Source organism: Solenopsis invicta, chromosome 8 (genome assembly GCF_016802725.1).
Source record: "Solenopsis invicta isolate M01_SB chromosome 8, UNIL_Sinv_3.0, whole genome shotgun sequence".
Lineage (NCBI taxonomy): Eukaryota > Metazoa > Arthropoda > Insecta > Hymenoptera > Formicidae > Solenopsis > Solenopsis invicta.
The window spans coordinates 3,104,746-3,123,691 of record NC_052671.1 but is presented as its reverse complement, the minus strand read 5'-3'; the positions used below and the strand labels follow the sequence as shown (position 1 = coordinate 3,123,691).

The 18,946-nt window shown below is 36.6% G+C and overlaps 2 protein-coding genes across 7 annotated transcripts in view; one reads left to right on the top strand and one right to left on the bottom strand.

Annotated features, from left to right (window-relative positions):
• Window positions 1–6,026, top strand: part of LOC105199645 (protein FAM135A) — a 35,295-nt gene extending 29,269 nt beyond the window's left edge. For all 6 annotated transcript variants that reach the window (XM_026134632.2, XM_039452933.1, XM_039452934.1 and 3 more), the window contains one exon: window positions 119–6,026. In XM_026134632.2, coding sequence (XP_025990417.2) covers window positions 119–324 — 206 coding nt within the window. In that variant the 3' untranslated portion in view covers window positions 325–6,026. The remainder of the gene's footprint in view (window positions 1–118) is intronic.
• A 1,252-nt stretch (window positions 6,027–7,278) lies between these two features.
• On the bottom strand, window positions 7,279–16,644 carry LOC105199668 (kelch-like protein 10). The gene is made up of 9 exons (XM_011166860.3): window positions 16,355–16,644; window positions 15,479–15,813; window positions 14,938–15,266; window positions 14,294–14,475; window positions 13,336–13,547; window positions 12,510–12,845; window positions 11,094–11,216; window positions 8,524–8,691; window positions 7,279–8,041 (listed from the first exon to the last, which is right to left on the bottom strand). Exons 1-9 carry the CDS (start codon window positions 16,642–16,644, stop codon window positions 7,809–7,811), a joined length of 2,208 nt encoding a protein of 735 aa, XP_011165162.1. The 3' UTR covers window positions 7,279–7,808.
• Window positions 16,645–18,946: the final 2,302 nt, after the last annotated feature.

Below are 18,946 nucleotides of genomic sequence, written 5' to 3'. Positions count from 1 at the left end.
TCAAGCAGTGGACTATTTTATTTTTATGATTCCTTCTAAGACGACAATAAGCTGATTGAGTAGACTAATGACATCGGATGCGTCATCTAAAAATGGAATTCCCGTCTGATTCTTCCAGGTGCCGCGTATCGCGAGATGGTGCACAACATTCTATACCCTGTGATGTCGGCGCCCGGCGTTAGCCTCGTCAGGTATGACGTGCATCACGCTCTACCGCCGACGGCGAACGCCCTGATAGGCCGAGCCGCGCATATCGCCGTCCTCGACTCCGAGCTTTTCATCGAGAAATTCCTGCTGGTCGCGGGACTGAAATATTTCAGATAAGGAAAGAACAGTCTAGCGCACACGAAGAAAATAATTAACTATAGTTTATTAAAGAAAAAAAAAAGGGACACAGAGACTCGAACGCGGACTCGGAAAGCGTCGCGTTCTCCGCGAAATCTTCGACCATCCCGTGATTAGCATATATTATAAATGTCCTGTCCAACGTTGCCTCGCGTTTCTCTTCTATTCGCTTAGTTATCTTCTTCCAAAGAAACGATAAACGGAAAGGGATTCCGAAGCGAGGCAATCCGATCTTTTTTACACGAAAAACGGCGGCACACGCCGTCGTCGATTTTAGTATCTAAACATTCGTTAGGTTCTCCATGTGCCATGTTAATACCGATCATAATCACGGACGCGGTAAGGTAGCGCGTATTTATCATTGACGGTCGAATTTTGGATTCATTTCCGCAACGCTTCATCAAGAGTTCGCCTCGTGAGTATTCGAAGCGAATGGACCTGTAGCTCGCCGTGAAACGGACCTACTCTCTAGTGATGATGATGGTGGTGATGGTGGTAGATAATAGTAGCAGTAGCGATATCGACCAAAAAAGGTGGAAGAATAGAAGGAAACAGAAAAGAGATGTAAAAAATAGTGCGAAAATTAAGTATATGCTTGGGAAACTCACTGCTTGGGTATCGTGCGCGTCATCGCTATGAGTGATGCGACGTGCACGAATCGATCGAACGTACTCCAAAATTTCACGTACTCAAAAAAGGAAAAATTGAAACGAAACCTGATCAGCGCGTTTGGCGGCCTAGCGTAAATGGAGCAATCGAGGGACACGATGAGGTCGCCGAGCACATCAGCTTCATCAACATCGTCGCGAAAGATGGATTGCGATAGGAAGAGAAAGAAAGAAAGAGAGAGAGAGAGAGAGAGAGAGAGAGGAGGAGGAGGAAACAAAATTTATTCATCGATACAACTATATCAACAGTCGAATTGGAGAATATACTTTTTTTTTAAAAAAAAACGGGAAGTGAGACTCCATTGAGCAAGAGTTCTGTCGCCAGGACAATTCTCCACGATGTATAGCCACGCATTAAGGGGAGGAAAGAATAATATTAATAACATAAATAAAATAAAAGTATAAGACAATGCAACGACACATTGTCTAGTCGTATAGGAAAGTTACGAAACGTATGTCAATTGTTATCCTCAGATAAGTGTGAATGCTGAATGCGATGAGTGCGAAGAGCGGATGGATGAGAGCCGAGTACGATGTTGAGAGATAGAGACAGAGAGAAAAAGAAAGAGAAAATGATTAGGCAAAAGGAATTATAAAGATGTAGAGTAAAAATGCTGAGGATGAAGAAACGTCGGGGAGGAGTAGAATGTCAAACAGCATTATCAAACATCAGAGGGGATGAGGTGACGGGGGTTTCCCAGTGTGGTCTCACAATCAGTGAAATGATGATTCGCGCCCTGAAACGCGACAGAGAAGAGTATCCGAGGTGCGAAACGAACGCGATGACGCGACGAGAGTGACTAACGTTTCAGGTATATGAAATCCCTCCAATGCTAGATCTCAATTGCTCAGAACAATCTATCGATGCGGAAAAGCAGAAAAAAAAATGATGAAAAGAGAATTATATTAATCGTAATCGAATGGTGACAAACGCGAAGCGTCTGCGTGTGCTATCGATGATGTCGCGATCGAGTCGTCGTGTAAACCCAAGCGAGCTCGAATTTTGTCACCTTAAAATCTAACAGAGCGTTCCGGTACCGCTGACCTTAATTTTAATAATAAATTCGTCGAACTGTTCTCGAAATAAATATTTTTTTTTTATCAAAACGTCTAGATGTATCAACATATTATACTTATTAACGATTGAATTACAAAAGATTGTTTTGAGAACTTGAATCTGTGATGTAATTTCCGTTTAATTTCATTTAATTTAAGAATTAAAAAAAAAAAATCAAAAAAATTTCCTTGCTTTTGTTTTATCTTTACTTCAAAATTGTAATTTAAGATGTTTAATATCGAATATTGAAATGTGACAACCGATGGCTATTCTCGAGAAGTAGATTTAAAATTTGCCAGTGATTTTATCATTAAAATTCAAGGGTAAGTTTTCGACGTTCTGTGTACCAATAAGCTGCGACGTAAGATCGTAGCTCTGCAGCGCGAAAATGGCGTCTCGTACCTCAGCAATCGCGGAAACATTTTTTGAGGGGGAATAGAATTCCGGGAAATCAAATGACTATATGTTAGATGTTTGTATTGTGCATTATACAAATATGCATTTAACATTTTTAACGAACACGATATGTCCATTATATGTCCCTATCTGTGAAGCGGTGTAAAATAGTATTAATAAACTGATATTCTGTAAACGATAAACGCGAATGTATATATAGATATCCTATATGTATCCACAATAAACTGCAGTCGTTATGAACTGGGGGCTGAAGTACGAGGCGTCCGTTTGATCGCGTATTAACAAATTATGGAGTGGAAGGTCGTAAGAGCGCTATTCCTATTATTTTCCAAAAATGAGAGATGAGAGACTTTCTTCCAAATCAACATCATCGTACTCGTTATTTCCGAAATTTCGTTTCACGGTTACACACAAAAATGCGTTTTACGTTTTTATTTGATAAAAACGAGATAAGCACATGTACATGACGGATAGCTCTTTATAATCTTCCACTTCACAATTCTCTTGCACTACAAATCTCTGAGCACAATACACAAAAATATGCACGTACACACACACACACGCGCGCGCGCGCGCACACACACACACACACACACACACACACACACACACGTACACGCACGCACACACACACACGCGCACGCACACACGCACGTACGCACACGCACACGCGCGCACACACACACACACACACACACACACACACACACACACACACACACACACACACACACACACACTGTCCCGAGCGCAAACGCGCGCGTAGAAAATAATAATTTTTACAGCAATTCTGTCGTAACATATATGTTAAAAAACGGATCATGTGGATCATACGTCGGCTCTCAATATGCGAGTAATATCGTATCGCATGTAAATCCGTATCATTCGTATCATCCAGTGTAAGCCATTTACATGCGTAAGAAGCGCGCATGTGTACGTTTACGTGTATCGTCAACGTGAAACGATTACCTATAATCACCACTAACATGTATACTACAATCGTATATGTTGTTGCGAACTGTTCTAACCTGGTAATCGCGAGACGGAAAGTTATATGAACAAATGCAACTTTGCATCAGAACTAAAAGAAAGTTTATGAAATATGTGTACGAAAATCACACCCAATTCTTCTCTCTGTCTAATGCAAAAAAAAGAAACTAAAATAAATTATTTTCTGGACGTTCACTAATCTTGTCCCTTTTTAATATATCGAGATAGAAGCAAACATATTTTGCGAATCGTCAGTATCTTCCTTCGTATATTTCCTTAGAAATATTTAAAGTCGCAAGATAAAATAATAGTAATTTATAAAAAAAAAAAATATAACTACTTATTATCTACATTACTTTTCTTACAAACGCGAATAATAAAGCTTACAAGAGCTTCGGGAAAAAAAGTTTCTGAGATTCTATATTAGTATCTCAATGCATCTCGATTAGAATTCTTTTTTAGCGCGATGTAAAATTATACTTGCCGATACAAATTTATTTACGGTATGTCGTAACATTGTGCATTGCTTTATCAAGTCTACCGTTAATAATGCTCCTCTTTCGAATTCCGAGTATTTATTCAGAGTATCTCGAGTGTGATAATTTTCAAAATCTTCGAATGTTGCCTTCCTTCCTGGGAAATTAATCTCGAAACAATTACAAAATACGAACGTACTGAAATGTTCTCCTATAATTTATCGTGTAAAATTGATTTGACGTAGAAAAGCTGAAATTAAATAACCATGCAATATTAATCACAATTCAGAATTGGGAGTTATGTTCGTCTATATTTGCCGATCTTTGTCGAAGATTTATGACTTTCGTGCGCCATCAATGAACGTGACGAATGCATATGGGTAAAAAATTCATGTTCTGACTCTGTCTCTTTAATCAAATTTTCACTCCGCAGCGACACGTTTATCAGGTAAATCGCCGCGTATATGTTGTTCCCTCAACTGCGAATAAATCTCGCCGATGACGTTTACGCGCGTCATGTATCGATTGCGAGAAAGACAGGCCATCTCCTCTCTTTGTCCGTTATCAATAACGCGTTACAAATCGTGCGCGAAAAGGAGATTACGAACGACGGAAAATGGGGAAACGGAGGTTCGGAGATCCGAAAAGAAAGAAAACGAAAAAACTTTTCGATTTGCTCCCTCGCGCGGGGAACGCGGATCAAAAAGAATTTTTATTGTTCTTCTATTGTTTGCTCAATTGTATCGTTTTACATTCGACTTCAAACACGCTTTAGCCGCGATAATTGCAACTTTGTACTCTCGTCGTGTAAACTTAAGTTTCTAACTTACTACTTAAGGCAACAATTTTCTAGAGATTTATCGGGGAACGATGGGAACACGATCGGATCAATCGACGATCGGGATCGCGATCAATCGAGCAATTTCCGCCGTTCCGTTTCTCGACACGTTTTAGAGAGATTTTCTTCGGCCCAAAAAAAAAACTATTTCAAGGACATAAAATCGTTGTTGCATCTTTGATGGGTACGTCCTTGCGTAATTTACGATTCGTGTTCGTTCCTTTCCTCCATCCCGTGGCGCCATCCCAGCTGGAAAGGGCTGAGTACGTAGCGAGATTTCTTTAATAAATTATAACGGCCTCTGGAGACAATTAACGAACAATTGACGAATGAAATTTTAAACGTCGGGCACTTCTGCTCTTATCGGACTAATGAAACGCTCTTCGAAGGCTCGCGTAAAATTAAAATGTAGTTAAAAATTAAAAATTAAAATGGACAATTAACGATAGATAGAAATATAAATTAATACCAAGAAACCTGGTGGCGTATGAAGCACCCATTATGTTCTCTTGAAAATTATTACGCGTCTAGTTTCATTTCGATTCCACATTTTAAACTTTAATCTCTGATAATATAAGTACGAATTATATGGAGACGTATATAATTTCCATATTTATATTTTTGTTTTATAGTTTGAAAAGTTGAATTTATTTCTATTCTTATAATTACTTCTTTCTCTAATAAAACGAAGAAAAATAAAAAAGCTATGACTTTTAGAGTTACAAGAGAGTTAAAAGATTTCAAAGTAATTTTTGAAAATTAAGTGCCAAGGTATAGTGCCAAAGCAGAAATTGCCGATCCGACAACGATTTTTTCAGACAAACCTTTTTTTCACTTTGAAGCGTGCATCGAAGCATTCATCGACATTCAAAAAAGAGAACTCGCTATTGTATTCCGCTTGTGTCACAATTATTAAGCGTGTCGTACAGCTGGGTTCGACAAAAAAAAAGCGTCATGTAATCCTCAATCGAATCACTTGCGAGAGAAAAAAGCGTGAGAGAGAGAGAGAGAAAGCATGTGTGAAAGAGAAAAAAAGAGATGAAAGAAAGCGTAAAAGAAAAAGAAAATAAAAACCGCAAACATGAAAAAGAAGACATAATCGTCTTTAAAAGAGAAACACCAATGAAGAAATAACAATGTATACACTATACATAACATATGAGTATACAAAAATGAATAAATCTGCGTGAATATATAAAGTGAGAGATAGATTAATAAAAAATCTTAAGCCATTACGTATCATTATCATTCATGAACATTGAATGTATTTACCTTACTCCATGATTAGCATAATTGGTATCCCGAGAGTTCGAGTAAGTTAAGGATGTTTTGGCTATGCAATACAAGCTAAAAGTCATCGAAATTTAAAAACTGAAGATTTCTCTAGGTTTATTCTGTTTTCCTGATCGAGACAACAAAACATTTTGGCTCTGAAACTAGTTGCAAAAAAAACAACGAAAAATTTAATTTACAATGATTTTTTTTAGCGAAAACCACATTTTGCTGTAGTTTTAAATAAATAAATTTTAAACGAATAGGTGGATCTAAATGAATTCTTGCACAGATAGTTAGAGTTTTATTAGTGTATGTGTGTGTGTAAAAATTTTTATTTAATTAGTAATAATATTTCTCCATCAAATTTGCAAATAAATACTGCAAAACGCGACTTTACACAAGAATCAAGAGAGAGTAAAGAAAAAATTAAATAACTTTAAAACCATTAACAGAATTGTGCTCAAATTTTACGTAGACGCTAAAACGTGGATATTCTATAAAATTTTTATATTTTCAGTAATATTCATTTAAGACATGATCCACACATCCTTAATTTACAAGACATCTTATAGAATTTGTGATTATAAAGCCAGGACAATAGAAAAACAACATTTGACTTAAAACGTCTAATTTAATTGGCTTAAAATAAACAGATCGTATGGTACATGCGAATCTCGAACAAAAATTCGCGACACCGAGATACAGTACGTGCAAAGAAACGTATTCATAAAAAATAACAACGTTGCTCCGCGAGTGTGCGTAAAAGTGTGCGCTCCGTGGCATTTCTCGCCGCTCGAGAAAGAGTAAATAGAGGACTTCTCTCGCGCGTCGAATAAAATTCCACCAATTTACAAAGACTAAAAGTGTCTCTTTGTGTACGCGGGTATATCGCGTTGTGTTTGATCGTTTGATGGTGCAGTTGTCGTTACGGCCGTGTCTATGAATCGAAGGTAGATTTATAAAAAAAAAAACAACGTGGAAAAAAATATCGCCTACAAAATGATGATTAAAATTGGAGACGCGCGGAATCGTCGCCCGCTACGCGAGACCGCACGTTAATTTGTGCCGATTAAAAATTCCCGTGTTACGGGCTAATCTGCGAGAAACGCGTAAAACACTTACAAAAACTTGCTAATGCGTAACGCAATTTAACCTCAAGCCTCTCGTTTTTTTCGTCCCACCCTCCTCCCCCCCTCCCCCGCTAACCCCGTTTACTTGCCACCTCTGCGGCAAATTGAATTTCGTTGTACAATTTTAAGAAGCTCATTTAGGCTAATTGTCAAACGGTGTAACAATTAAAATGACCGCTTTTCTTCGTCCAGCGTGTAGTAAAAATTCGTTCCTCCTGGGATGTACATTTTTCTGCTGTATGTTTCCTCCGCAGACTTTTCCACGTAATTTTGTACGTAATTAAAGAGTCGGTTGGGACCATGCCGTATCTTTCCAAAAGTCATAAATGTTATTAGGAAATAATATTCTGCATATTTTGTCGAGTAAGTGATTGTTAATGGTCACCAATAATTAAAAACATGGATGCCATTTTACAAATATCTCTCTTTCACATGTCATTATTCATTCGTACAATAATGATGATATCAATTTATTATAAATCTTGCGTATCGTTAGTCAAAGATAGTTTACTCGATCAAACGTACAGGATATTATTTTTAATGACATCCACACAGACTTGTAAGACGTGACGACAGCATCGTATCAACCGACGCTTCAACTTTTAATGATGTTTAATCTAGCACGACATACAAGGGGCCGTCCTGCATCTCCTTCTCATCGTTACTGTTCTCCTCCTCGTAGAAATTTCCGATACCATCGGCCATACCGTCAACGGGACCAACAACGTGCACTGACTCGCTCACGTCTATCGGCTCGTCCTCCTGCGCTGAGATTATGACGTTAGTTCCGGCAGACCCCTCGCCAGGTTGATCGGATTTTTCCCCGTTCTTCGACGTCGCCTGGCCTGAAAAGATCACGTCCGGCATACTTAATTCATCCGAAGATTCTTGTTGCAAAGGTGAAAAGTCCTGGGTGAACATGCCGCGACAAACAATTCGGAATAATATGATTACTTCGCGTATATTCTGCATGTCTCGAATTATTACGCCGAATGAATTTGATTCGCAGATCTATTTCAACGCGCGCGGAATACTTTTCGCAATAATCCGCGATGAGTTCGAATGGTGCTTTCCGACTGTTGGCCCTTTGCCAGCAACGCTTTTACAGAAATTGTATAAACATAACGGACATCTTTTACTAGGAAAAATACAGAGAATTTAGTAGTGGATGGACCGATTACGAGGTGCAAGCTCATCGTGTACACACGGTTTATTCACGCGCATTATAAATATGTATGGTCGTGTAGAGCATATAGGCGAAGGTTTAATCATCTCCTTTGAGTGAGACCCCGCGATAAAGGCTTACCGAGTCGGATATTATACTGACCTTGGCCGAGATCTCGCGCTTTGCCCAGGTAGGAGTACTCTCGCGCGTTCGCTAAACCCGCTATCACACAGGCACTGAGCGCGCTGCGACTAAGATTCATAGGGGATGCATCGTACCATTCATTGTAATCCGCGTCGTAGCACTCGACGTACGCGATTGTACTGGATCCTATTACGATAACGTCATTCGTTTGTAATAGTAAACCGCTTATACTTTTTTTTATACGAAAAGTGAAAATAGTTCTGTAACAACACGTAATTTTCGTGCGACTGTTGCAATATCACATTTTATACGCCGCCATTGGCCACAAAATGTGATATTGTAATTCTGAGTTACGACAAAAACACAGAATTTCTAAAAGTTGTCTGGTATTTTTAAGCGAGTTAATTAACGTTCCCATATTTGCCGAACTGTACCTTCTATCGTTACGAAAAGAGAATTGCAAAGAGACAAATGAAAAGTAGACCGAGGCGAATCGTATCAATTTTTCTTCGCAAATAAAAAAACAATAAAAAATTAATTTTGTTGTTAAGTTTTATTAATCTTTAAATTTTTAATCTTTTAGTCTGTTTGAAAATGGGTTTGTTTATTACTAGTAAAAGTAACGCAGAAGTGAAAATTATTGGAGATGCGCTTTGTTTCTTCCACCAATAAAACCAGTAGACATTTCCAAAGAGTCTGAAACGTCATAAAGATTTTCAGATTTAAAATTGCAGACATTTCAACGTTACCGCAAATTTGTAGTAACATTGCAGAAATCTTTTGTAACTTCCATACAATATTACTTTGTTTTAATATAAGGTTTATGCAATGTTTCTTTAATCTTTCAGTGCTGGTTATGATTCTAACCTTTATTTTTTATAACAAATGTTATATTAATGATTAAAATATGGATTTTTTAATTTTAAACTTTTCCCCTTTTTTCCTTCTCCTTTATTTTTTATTATTTTATTTCTTTTTTTCTTTATATTCAACGTTTTAAAATATATATTTATTTATTACATGTGATTTTTCCTAAAAGACAGAAAAAAAATATTTTATTAGATAAATTTTTATTTTTATATCAAAATTTCAAAATGTTACATCTAGCGGTTATTAAAAATATATATTATTTTTTTGTGTATATTTGTTTTCCTATTTTTTTTATTTTTTATGTTAAACTTTTTATTTCTTTTATTTGTTTTTTCTTTAAAAATTTTTTTCTTTTTAACCTTTTTTTATAAAAATAATTTGTTAATTTTGGTAAAAAGTTACTAAATTAAAGTTCATGTGTTCAAAAAATAACTAGTTAAGATTAAAAATTAAATTATTTAAAATTAACTAAGTTAAGTTAAAAGTTATTAACTTTATTATTTAACTTTTAATTTTTTAATTACCCTACTTTGCAAATGAATTACGAGAGTTTGTAACACGCCGTCTCTATTAAAGCCCCACTCGGGTCGTTGACCGCACACGGTCCCGTCAGACAAGCGCACGTGCTTGCCGTCTGGGCCGCCTCCCCACTCTCCTCGGCCGAGGGACGAGCGCACGTGAGCCTCGGGCAAGTTGAATGACCGAGCGACCGAGGAGAGTGGGGAGGCCGGCCCAGACGCTGCCTACCTTAAACCCGTGTCAAGCCCGTATCAGACTACGCATTGAAGATTGAGATTGAAATTTGACCATTCAAAACAAGGAAATTTTAACTCCTTTTATTTTGATTGGCCAAAGCTCAATCTTTAATCTTCAATCTTCAATTTTCAATGCGTAATCTGATACGGGCTTCACACGTATTGCGCATGCGGATCGGATTGAGATTGCGGATCGCGAATTAGAATGCAGCCAAATAGAGAGTCATCTATTTTATCGATTCGCAATCCGGATCTTTGGCTTGAGTTTCATGTAATAAAATAATACATAAACATTTCTTATTGCACAACAAAAAAATCAAGAAGAGGAAATTGTTCAACATTGAGAGTGAAGTGGATCACTAGTCTAAAAGAAATTTAAAAAAATAAATAAACTCTTTGAAAGGCTGTTGGTTACAAACTCATAAAATTAGAATCGTGATTTTATATGAGAGACAACATTTTTCGCGAATTCACGATTTCTACGCTGTATCAACGACTGACATTGAATCATACGCAATACAGAATTATTGTCTGTTGTTTCAACTGTAGAGAGAGAGCGCGTAGAAGTAACTAGCATAATAAAACAGATCGTGTAAAATAAAAACCCTGGTAAAAATTTTTTTCATAATTTTTGTACAAATTGGAACATTTTTTAGAAATACTCAGAATTATTCAGAAATTATTTAAACTTTCATAATTTTTTTCCGAGTATTTCTGAATAATGTTCTAATTTGTATACATATCTGAGAAAGTTATGAAATTATTACGGATATTCTGAAAAATTCTGAAAAATTCTAAAAAAATGCTCACCAGGAAAAACTAACGATAATTGTGTCAAAGCTTATAATGATCCGATTCACTTCGGTCCACCCTATGTATATTTCTCTTCGCAATTACGTTCGAGGATAAAATAAATCCAGAGGAACGTTAAAGTATTAAAAGAGCTTCTTTTCTTTAAAGTACCATTGTAGCCGCCGATGACGAAGATCATATCGTCGAGGATTACCGTGGCGAAATTGCTGCGTGGGTTAAACATCTCCGAGATTTCGTGCCATTGGTCCGAATGATTTGGAGTGTAACGTTCTCCTGAAAAATAAACATTTATTTTTCCCAAATAATGCCTCTTACGTTGCGCGTAACGCTATCATCGTCGAGCTCGTTTGGAAAATATTTAACGTGTAGTTATACGTTCCCAAGTACTGCTAAAAACTACGTCATAACTACAGCGGACATGCAATGGCATCGCGCAACTAACGTGCAGTTGCAACTAAACGAGACTACTATTGTTTGCATGAACATTTCAGTATCATACTAAATCCTGACAAATGTGCGGAACATCCACAAAACTTTCCTTAACTAATTAATCATTACTGCATCTACATGACGTTAACACGTGTACATCTATACGTTACGTATGCTTACATATGCAGATAATAATTAATTAGAATTTAAATAAAACCCGAATAAACCAGCGAGGTTTCCCACTTAAAAGCTATTTATACAAGTGGAAAATATTAAAAATCTATTGCTTTCTTTAAAGCGTTTCTTTCCGCGGTAATAAGTACGTAGAGGTACTTTACGATCACAGTTTGATTGCTTTCTTGAGTAAAGCATATTTTTTTTTAATAATACTTTAAAATATCAAAAGCGCTTCCTGATCGAGATTGCAATTGTTTGACAATAAATAATAACGATGAGAAATAGTCAGAAAGGAGTTAGCTCTCTGCACAGAGAAATGTCATTCTTCTACAAAAAGCGATTAATCATTTTTAGTTTTCTTCTTTTAAATAACGGTTATCTTTGCAAAGAGTATTTTCATGACAATAATCTCAAAATATTCTTATTATTTTCTTGAAATAAGTAACATTTATTTAAAATAAATAAACTGCTGCGTACACGTAAAAAAATATATTTGAATTAGGAGTATTACTTATTTTAAATATTTCATGTATTATATTTATTCAAAATATGTTCTAAATTTAGTAATTTATCACTTTATTCAAGAATAAAATAAATATTTAATTTGCTTATTATTTTGACCTTTCTTCCATACAGTTTTATAATACTTTTTTCAAAAGAGTATCAAGTCTCTTATTTTCAGTATTTAATAATAATTTTTTTCTATTTGTGGTGAGTATATTTTTGGTGAGTATATTTAAAGACAATTGTCAAGAAAATATTTTTTATTAAAGATAATCGTTGCTTACGACAAGAAAAAAAAAGTAAATCAAATAAACACTTTCCTTAGCGACAGAATTGATATTTTTCTATGTATGCTTTCATACTTTTTAACCCTAATACTTCGAGGTCGTAACTTTGCTATCAGAGGCAATGAAAAAACCTTGCGTTGCGTCGAGATTGCGAACAATTGGAACTAACCGGAACTCAATCTCACAACACCGCTGAATCCGCCGAGGGCGTAGAGACTGTCGCGAAAGGCGACTAAAGAGACGCCGGATCTCGGGCTGATCATCGAATTGATGTTAGTCCACTGGCCGGACTCCACGTCAAAGACCTCCGCCGAGTCGAGAACTTCCTGGCCGTTGAAGCCGCCAACGATGTAGATCTTGTCGTGCAGGGCGGCCGCGCTCGCGTCCGATCGTTGCCGATGCATCGACGGTATCATCTCCCATTGATTCCTTTGCGGCTCGTACCGTTCGCCAGAACTCATTCTCGTGCGGCCATTGTATCCACCGAGCGCATAAATCTTGCCGCCTTGAACGATACCAGAACAATGCGTAATAAGTAGACAATGGAAATGACATGAAAGAAAGATGAGACAAATGGTCTTTAGTTTTTACCGAAAAAAAAAAAATGATTTGTTGTTTAATACGAATAATAGCGCGAAATGGGGAAGTGCATCTTACTTTTTGTGAATTATATGCATACATTTGTTATTTAGTCATTTAAACAATAGCTTCACGTTACATCGGAGCTTCACAATGGAAAGCTATATCGTCGTGTTCCGGCGATGGCGAAAATCAATTTATACGTAATAATTCTTTCTATATTATTTTTGTAATAATTTTTATGAAATAGATGATAACGAAGACAGCTGGGCTTTTTTTATCTATATCTAATGTCAAGGTGATCAATATCAAAAAAACATTTAATGTTATTAAGAGATAAAAATTAAGAAATTAAATATTTGGAAAAGGATCTTTTGTTTTTATTTTCTCAGCTTCTTATCCTGCAAGAAACTTACCATGTGTGCAAACGCTCACATAACATCTAGCATGATACATGCAGGCTCGTTCCCGCCAAATTTTCGTCGTCGGATCGAAGCATCGCACCGTGTTAAAATGCTCGTTACCATCAAAGCCGCCGATCATATAAATAAAGTTGTTCAGGACACATAGTCCGTGATAAGCCCTCGGAGTTACATCCGTGTTCACTGAGAGAAACCATCGGTCAGCTCTAAAGTTTATATTTAGGTAAGTTACAAGATTTTCAAGGTATGTCTAAAAATATAATGTTTCATGTAGCAAAAAAATGACCTTATTTTGCTGCAGTTTTATATAATTTTTAAACGAATAAATGGATTTAAAATGAATTTTTACACGAATATTAGAGTTTTAGTATATATAAAAAGTTTTATTTAATTCATAAAACTGCTTCCTTTCATCAAATTTGTAAATAAATACTAAAAAATTTTACACAAAAATCAAAAGCAAATAAAAAATTTAAAAAAGTAATTTTTAAACTAGTAAGAGAATTATGTTCAAATTTTATTCTCAAACGTAATAATAGATCAATCTGTAAAATTAAAAAAATTTTTGACGATACTTGAAGATGTAACACGTACATTTGTACATTCTTAGTACACTTAATGTTATTTTTTATGATTGTGCTTTTTACTAATTTAAGTATATTAAAATATTTAATACACGACAAAAATAAATAACACAGAAGTTAAGCAACAAACGAATACCGATCCTAGGACAATTGATAGATAATTAAAAAGTGGAACAAATATTCTCCCTAAGAAAGATCGACTAGAAGTGGGTTAGAAAAATCTGTCACTGTTTAAAGAAAGCGTTTATTTATTTAAAATCTAAATTGAAATCTTGTATGTACGCAATAATATTTTTGAAACCTCTCTAAATTTCGATTTCTATGGAAATTTCAGCTGTATGATATTACTTTGTAAGAGCTTGGCGCACCTTGTGTCGTAAGTTTCCACAAAACTGGTGGGCGAGCCGGCACTCCATCCGCCAATCGCAAAGAGAATTTCGTACGGAACTCGGGGTCTCGCAATAGGATTCTTTAGATCGATCTCTCCGTTTTGTTTCAACTCTTGGTCGGTTAGATAAGCGTTCATAGGCAGCAATATTTGTTGGCACGCCTTAGAAAATTTAAACAGATTTAACGTGACTGAAATATAAAATTTAAACAGATTTAACGTGACTGAAATATTGCATAGAAATAAAAATTGCCAAAAAAAGAACATAATAAAAATTAAAAATATAAGAAAAGTTATTGTTTGTTTAATATCAGTTGTAAATTGTTATTTATATTATCTACAATAAATATATTCACAGGCTATGTTTCGATAAAAATATGAGTGTGATATTTCGCGATTTCTGTTTTAATATTTCAGTATTTCTTTTTCGAGTAAAATAGAAACGTCCGTTAAATTATAGAACGTGAATAACGTGCTAATTTAGTTTAATGCTATGACAATCTTGACAGAAAGTGATTGCGAAGGAAACATATAGCGCAACGCTTATCTCCGTACTATATTCGATTCCAAGTCGAGCAAAACAAGCGCACGAGGATCAGTAGAGTAACGAAGGTACGAGCTTACTTGATCCTTCTCGACAAGCTTCCAGTTGACGATGTTATTAATGAAATACTTATGACTCATGAGACCATATCGTATACATTCCAGCAACCTCGGTAAATAAACCCGTCTCTCGACTCTGGCTTCGACCCATGTCTTGATGGCGTCAAACACGATCTCCTCGTTTTTAACATTGAGCTCGTCGTCGCGCAATATCGCTTCCAGCTCGTCGCAAAGAAGATCCTTGAACTCCGCGCTCTCCCGCAGTATCCGATTGAAGTGGTGACGTATGTACTTCTGGCCCTGTTTCTCGAGATCGCGGCAGAAGTAGTGCCGTGCAAATTTGAAAATGCCTGTAACAGCGGTTCAAATTATTTCTAACATAAATATCACGAATTGTTCATCCGGAATAATCGAAAATCAACATCCAAGTTCGGTACGTGCAATTTAACTTTTGAACTGTTATCCTCCGACCAGCGCAGACGAAACTAAAATTGTACGCTGTTGTTCCACGATTTTTAATGGCCCTTGTATTTTTGTGTTTCATACGCGCTTTTTTGTTTACCTAAACAATTTTCTGGCCGTAGCTCGTGCAACAAAAACTGACAGCAGAGCTGGACGATCCCGAGCACCTCGAATTGATCGGCCAACGGCAGCAACTGCTCGACATTATCGGCGTTTACGTTGCAGGTGCCCGTGTAGGCGTAGTCGAGGATCAGACTGAAGATTTCACCGGATACGGAAATAACGACTTCCGTGGTCTCGGTTTTGCCGCCTTTCAGGCTGTTGGTGAAAAGGGCCTTGAAATAGGGGCTCACCGCGGATAATATAGCGCGATGGACTGGGAAGACTTGATCCTCCGAGCATCTTATGACGCCGTCGCATAGCTGCTGGTTAGCCCTGAAGCCGATGGACTCGTCACAATTTTCAAAACGTTGCATGTATTTTATAATTAACTTTTTACGTAAAGGCTCAAACGTGCGAACGAATGAACGTAACGGATATAAAGATTATATAATGAAGTGATGTAATATATTTCGACAAATTTAGATCCTAGATTTTATGCTATATTAAAGCTAATTTCAGCTCAGTGGTCTCACGTCATAAGAAATTTATAGTAAGAAGAATCTAATTTATGGAACATGAAGATTATTAAATTTTCTTAAATACATTTCTAAGAGAAAGAGAAAGAGAGAAAGAGAGAGAGAGCGAGAGAGAGAGATAGAGAGAGAGAGTACGGAAATATATACTCTTAAATGGCTCCTCGTGGAGAATAACCACATAACAATCGCGAAAATTGGCTAATTCCCTAAAAGCCAGCAAACATTCTGCAAGCATCCACCTTTATCTCGAAACCGCGCGTTGCCTCGAGAGGGAAAGTTAATAATCTGCGATGTGTACGTGGGAGGAAGGATCCTTAATTACGATGGCGCATGGTTACCTGAGCTCGGACCAGACTACAGGGAATTCCGCGAGGGCGTAATTGGACGGCAGACACATGCATTTTCTAATTCTCACAGACTGTTTTCGCCTAGACTGCTTGAAGAGCCTGCTGACGCCGGAAGTAATATAGTCCACGTGCGCTCGGTTTCGCGCCGAGTAGGTCGACCCGCGTGGCCCCAAGCTTCCTATTGCCTCTTCCGCTTCGCCACTTCCGCTGAGCTGCCAGCAGCTCTCGTATTCGTTCTCTTCGCAGACGCGAGTTCCGATAGCGCCGAGACGCGCGGCCATGACAGACGAAGGCCAAAAATTGGCCGACTTCGATCCGATCTAATTGTGTGTCTTTCTCTCTCTCTTTCTTTCTCTCTCTCTCTCTCTCTCTCTCTCTCTCTCTCTCTCGATCTCTCGAGAAAATCACATGTTGACACTCGATGCATTTCTGTCATTAGCGAATCATTGGAAAAACTATCTTTGTACAAAATAGAAGTATAATTATATTTTTTTCCAGAGTGTGAGAGAATACAAGGAAAGAACAATTTTGAAAAAATAGTTATGTTGAATCATTTAAAAAATTGTATTGGATGGTTCAATTTGGTTACTAGAATCACAAAACTGCAGAAACATATTAACGTGCTTGGGCGTCCTACATAATTACTTTGGTGGCCCAACGTAAAATTATTTTCCGATCTGTATCTAGCTAAATTTGTAGATCCTAAAGTAAAATGTTCTTTCCATGTATATAAAATTGTCTCAATAATCGTGCAATGTAAACTTATACACAGCACTTTCTCAATTTTTTTCATCTTTATTAATCATATTGCGATCTGCGATGGCATGCTATTCGTGTATACAAGCTCACGTTAACAGAAAGCAAAAATCTATAATCTATCTGAAAACTATCTCTACTACAATTACGTAAGATGATATAATTATGTTTCTTCCAGAGAAACATAATTATACCATCTTACGTAATTGTAATAGAGATAGAAAGAGTATACGTGAAAGAGTATATAAAATTGCCTTAATGATTGTACAAAGTGAGCTTATACAGCACTTTTCCAAATATTTTTCTTTTTTTTCCCTCCATTAATCACGTCTGCGACAGTACGCTATTCGTATAACAAGTTTGCGCTAACAGAAAGCAAAAATGTAACCAGAAGTTATTTTGCAAGAACTTGCGAGCATTTTCTGTTTCCGCAGGCATCTCGCCGAAACTATTTTCCAGAATTTTGTTACAAAGCATAAAACGCTTTATCACGTCCCTCTCTCTCTCTCTCTCTCTCTCTTAGCTTCGAGTAATATCTTCCCTTACAGATAAAACCCATTTATGATCTTGAAGCAAATAAAAAATGAAATAATCTGAAAATAAACCTGAAATATAAAAGTATTGAAGGAAGATACAAGCATATATCTTTCATTCGTAAAAGGATTCAATAAAGAATTATTGGTCATACAGATAGAAAGTTTCATGTAGACCTTCAGTGGCACTCTAAAAACGATGTTCTTTCGTGCACCGCGCGTTCGGTTGATAGCACGGTCGTTTATAACGGATAAAGGAACAAAGCAAAAACGAATAAACGCGATTAGAGAAGATGAGAGTAGACACATTCCGATAGAATGGACCAGATATCTTTAATATATCGATTACTATCGGCGACTTATTTTTTGCTCCTTTGTACTAGGGATAGACGCAGCATCTTTATCTTTCCGACGTATGATTCAGCAATTTTTCCAAGAAGTTTTCGAAAACCACACGTTTATTTGTCGTGCTTTCTCTAATTAATTATTTGTGAGACATTGTTACAAAATCCATAATTGTAGAGTATTTATCTGCGTAAAACATATTGCATCGTGTAATTATCTACTTATTATGTCTCTTAATTAACTACGAGTAGAAAGTTAATTACTACGCGCTTTCACGGTGGACAATAATGCCCTCCTTTTTTTCAAAAAGTCTTTCAACCTGACTCCACAAAGCATTTTTCATACGACCCGGGATATAATTTTTTTCGCACTTCTCACAGTGAGTCCTCCCTCCTACGAAACCCTCTTAAATTAAATCGGTAATACAATGATTCCGGGGACCGTTAGACAATTTTTCATCCTTCTTATTGCCATGGTGAAATGTCTCGCCTATATATCTGCCTTTAAACAGGCGCTGTCTATCCCCGACTCTCTGATATAACAATTCGCGCACGGAAGAATATCGTCTCGGCGTTAAAACAAATATATATATACTATATATATATATATATATATATACACACACACACACACACACACACACACACACACACACACACAACTGGCAGAGTTAACATTTACGGAATCTCTCACTGAAACGCTTAAGAAAGCTCTCCGTCGTCTTTTCCTCTTCTTGCCACAATTCTCTTTAATTTACCCTTCACTTTACACAACACGTTGATTCTAATTTTCTTGTGCTTTATCACTCACCTTGTTCATCTTCTTTATAAACTAAATAATAATTTGTATCAAAATCTGCTCGCCAGAAAGAAGGTAAACGCAAAAGATGTAATGTTCTTAACGACTCGCAAATGTCAGATGATGAACTTTATATTTCTTTCATATGCTT

Coding starts and splice junctions, on each gene's coding strand:
- LOC105199668 (XM_011166860.3), bottom strand. CDS start 16,644: ATGGCCGCGCGTCTCGGCGCTATCGGAACTCGCGTCTGCGAAGAGAAC. Junction 12,846..13,335: donor TGTGAGCGTTTGCACACATG/GTAAGTTTCTTG, acceptor GTATCGTTCAAG/GCGGCAAGATTTATGCGCTC. Junction 8,692..11,093: donor CGTCATCGGCGGCTACAATG/GTACTTTAAAGA, acceptor TTATCGTAATAG/GATCCAGTACAATCGCGTAC.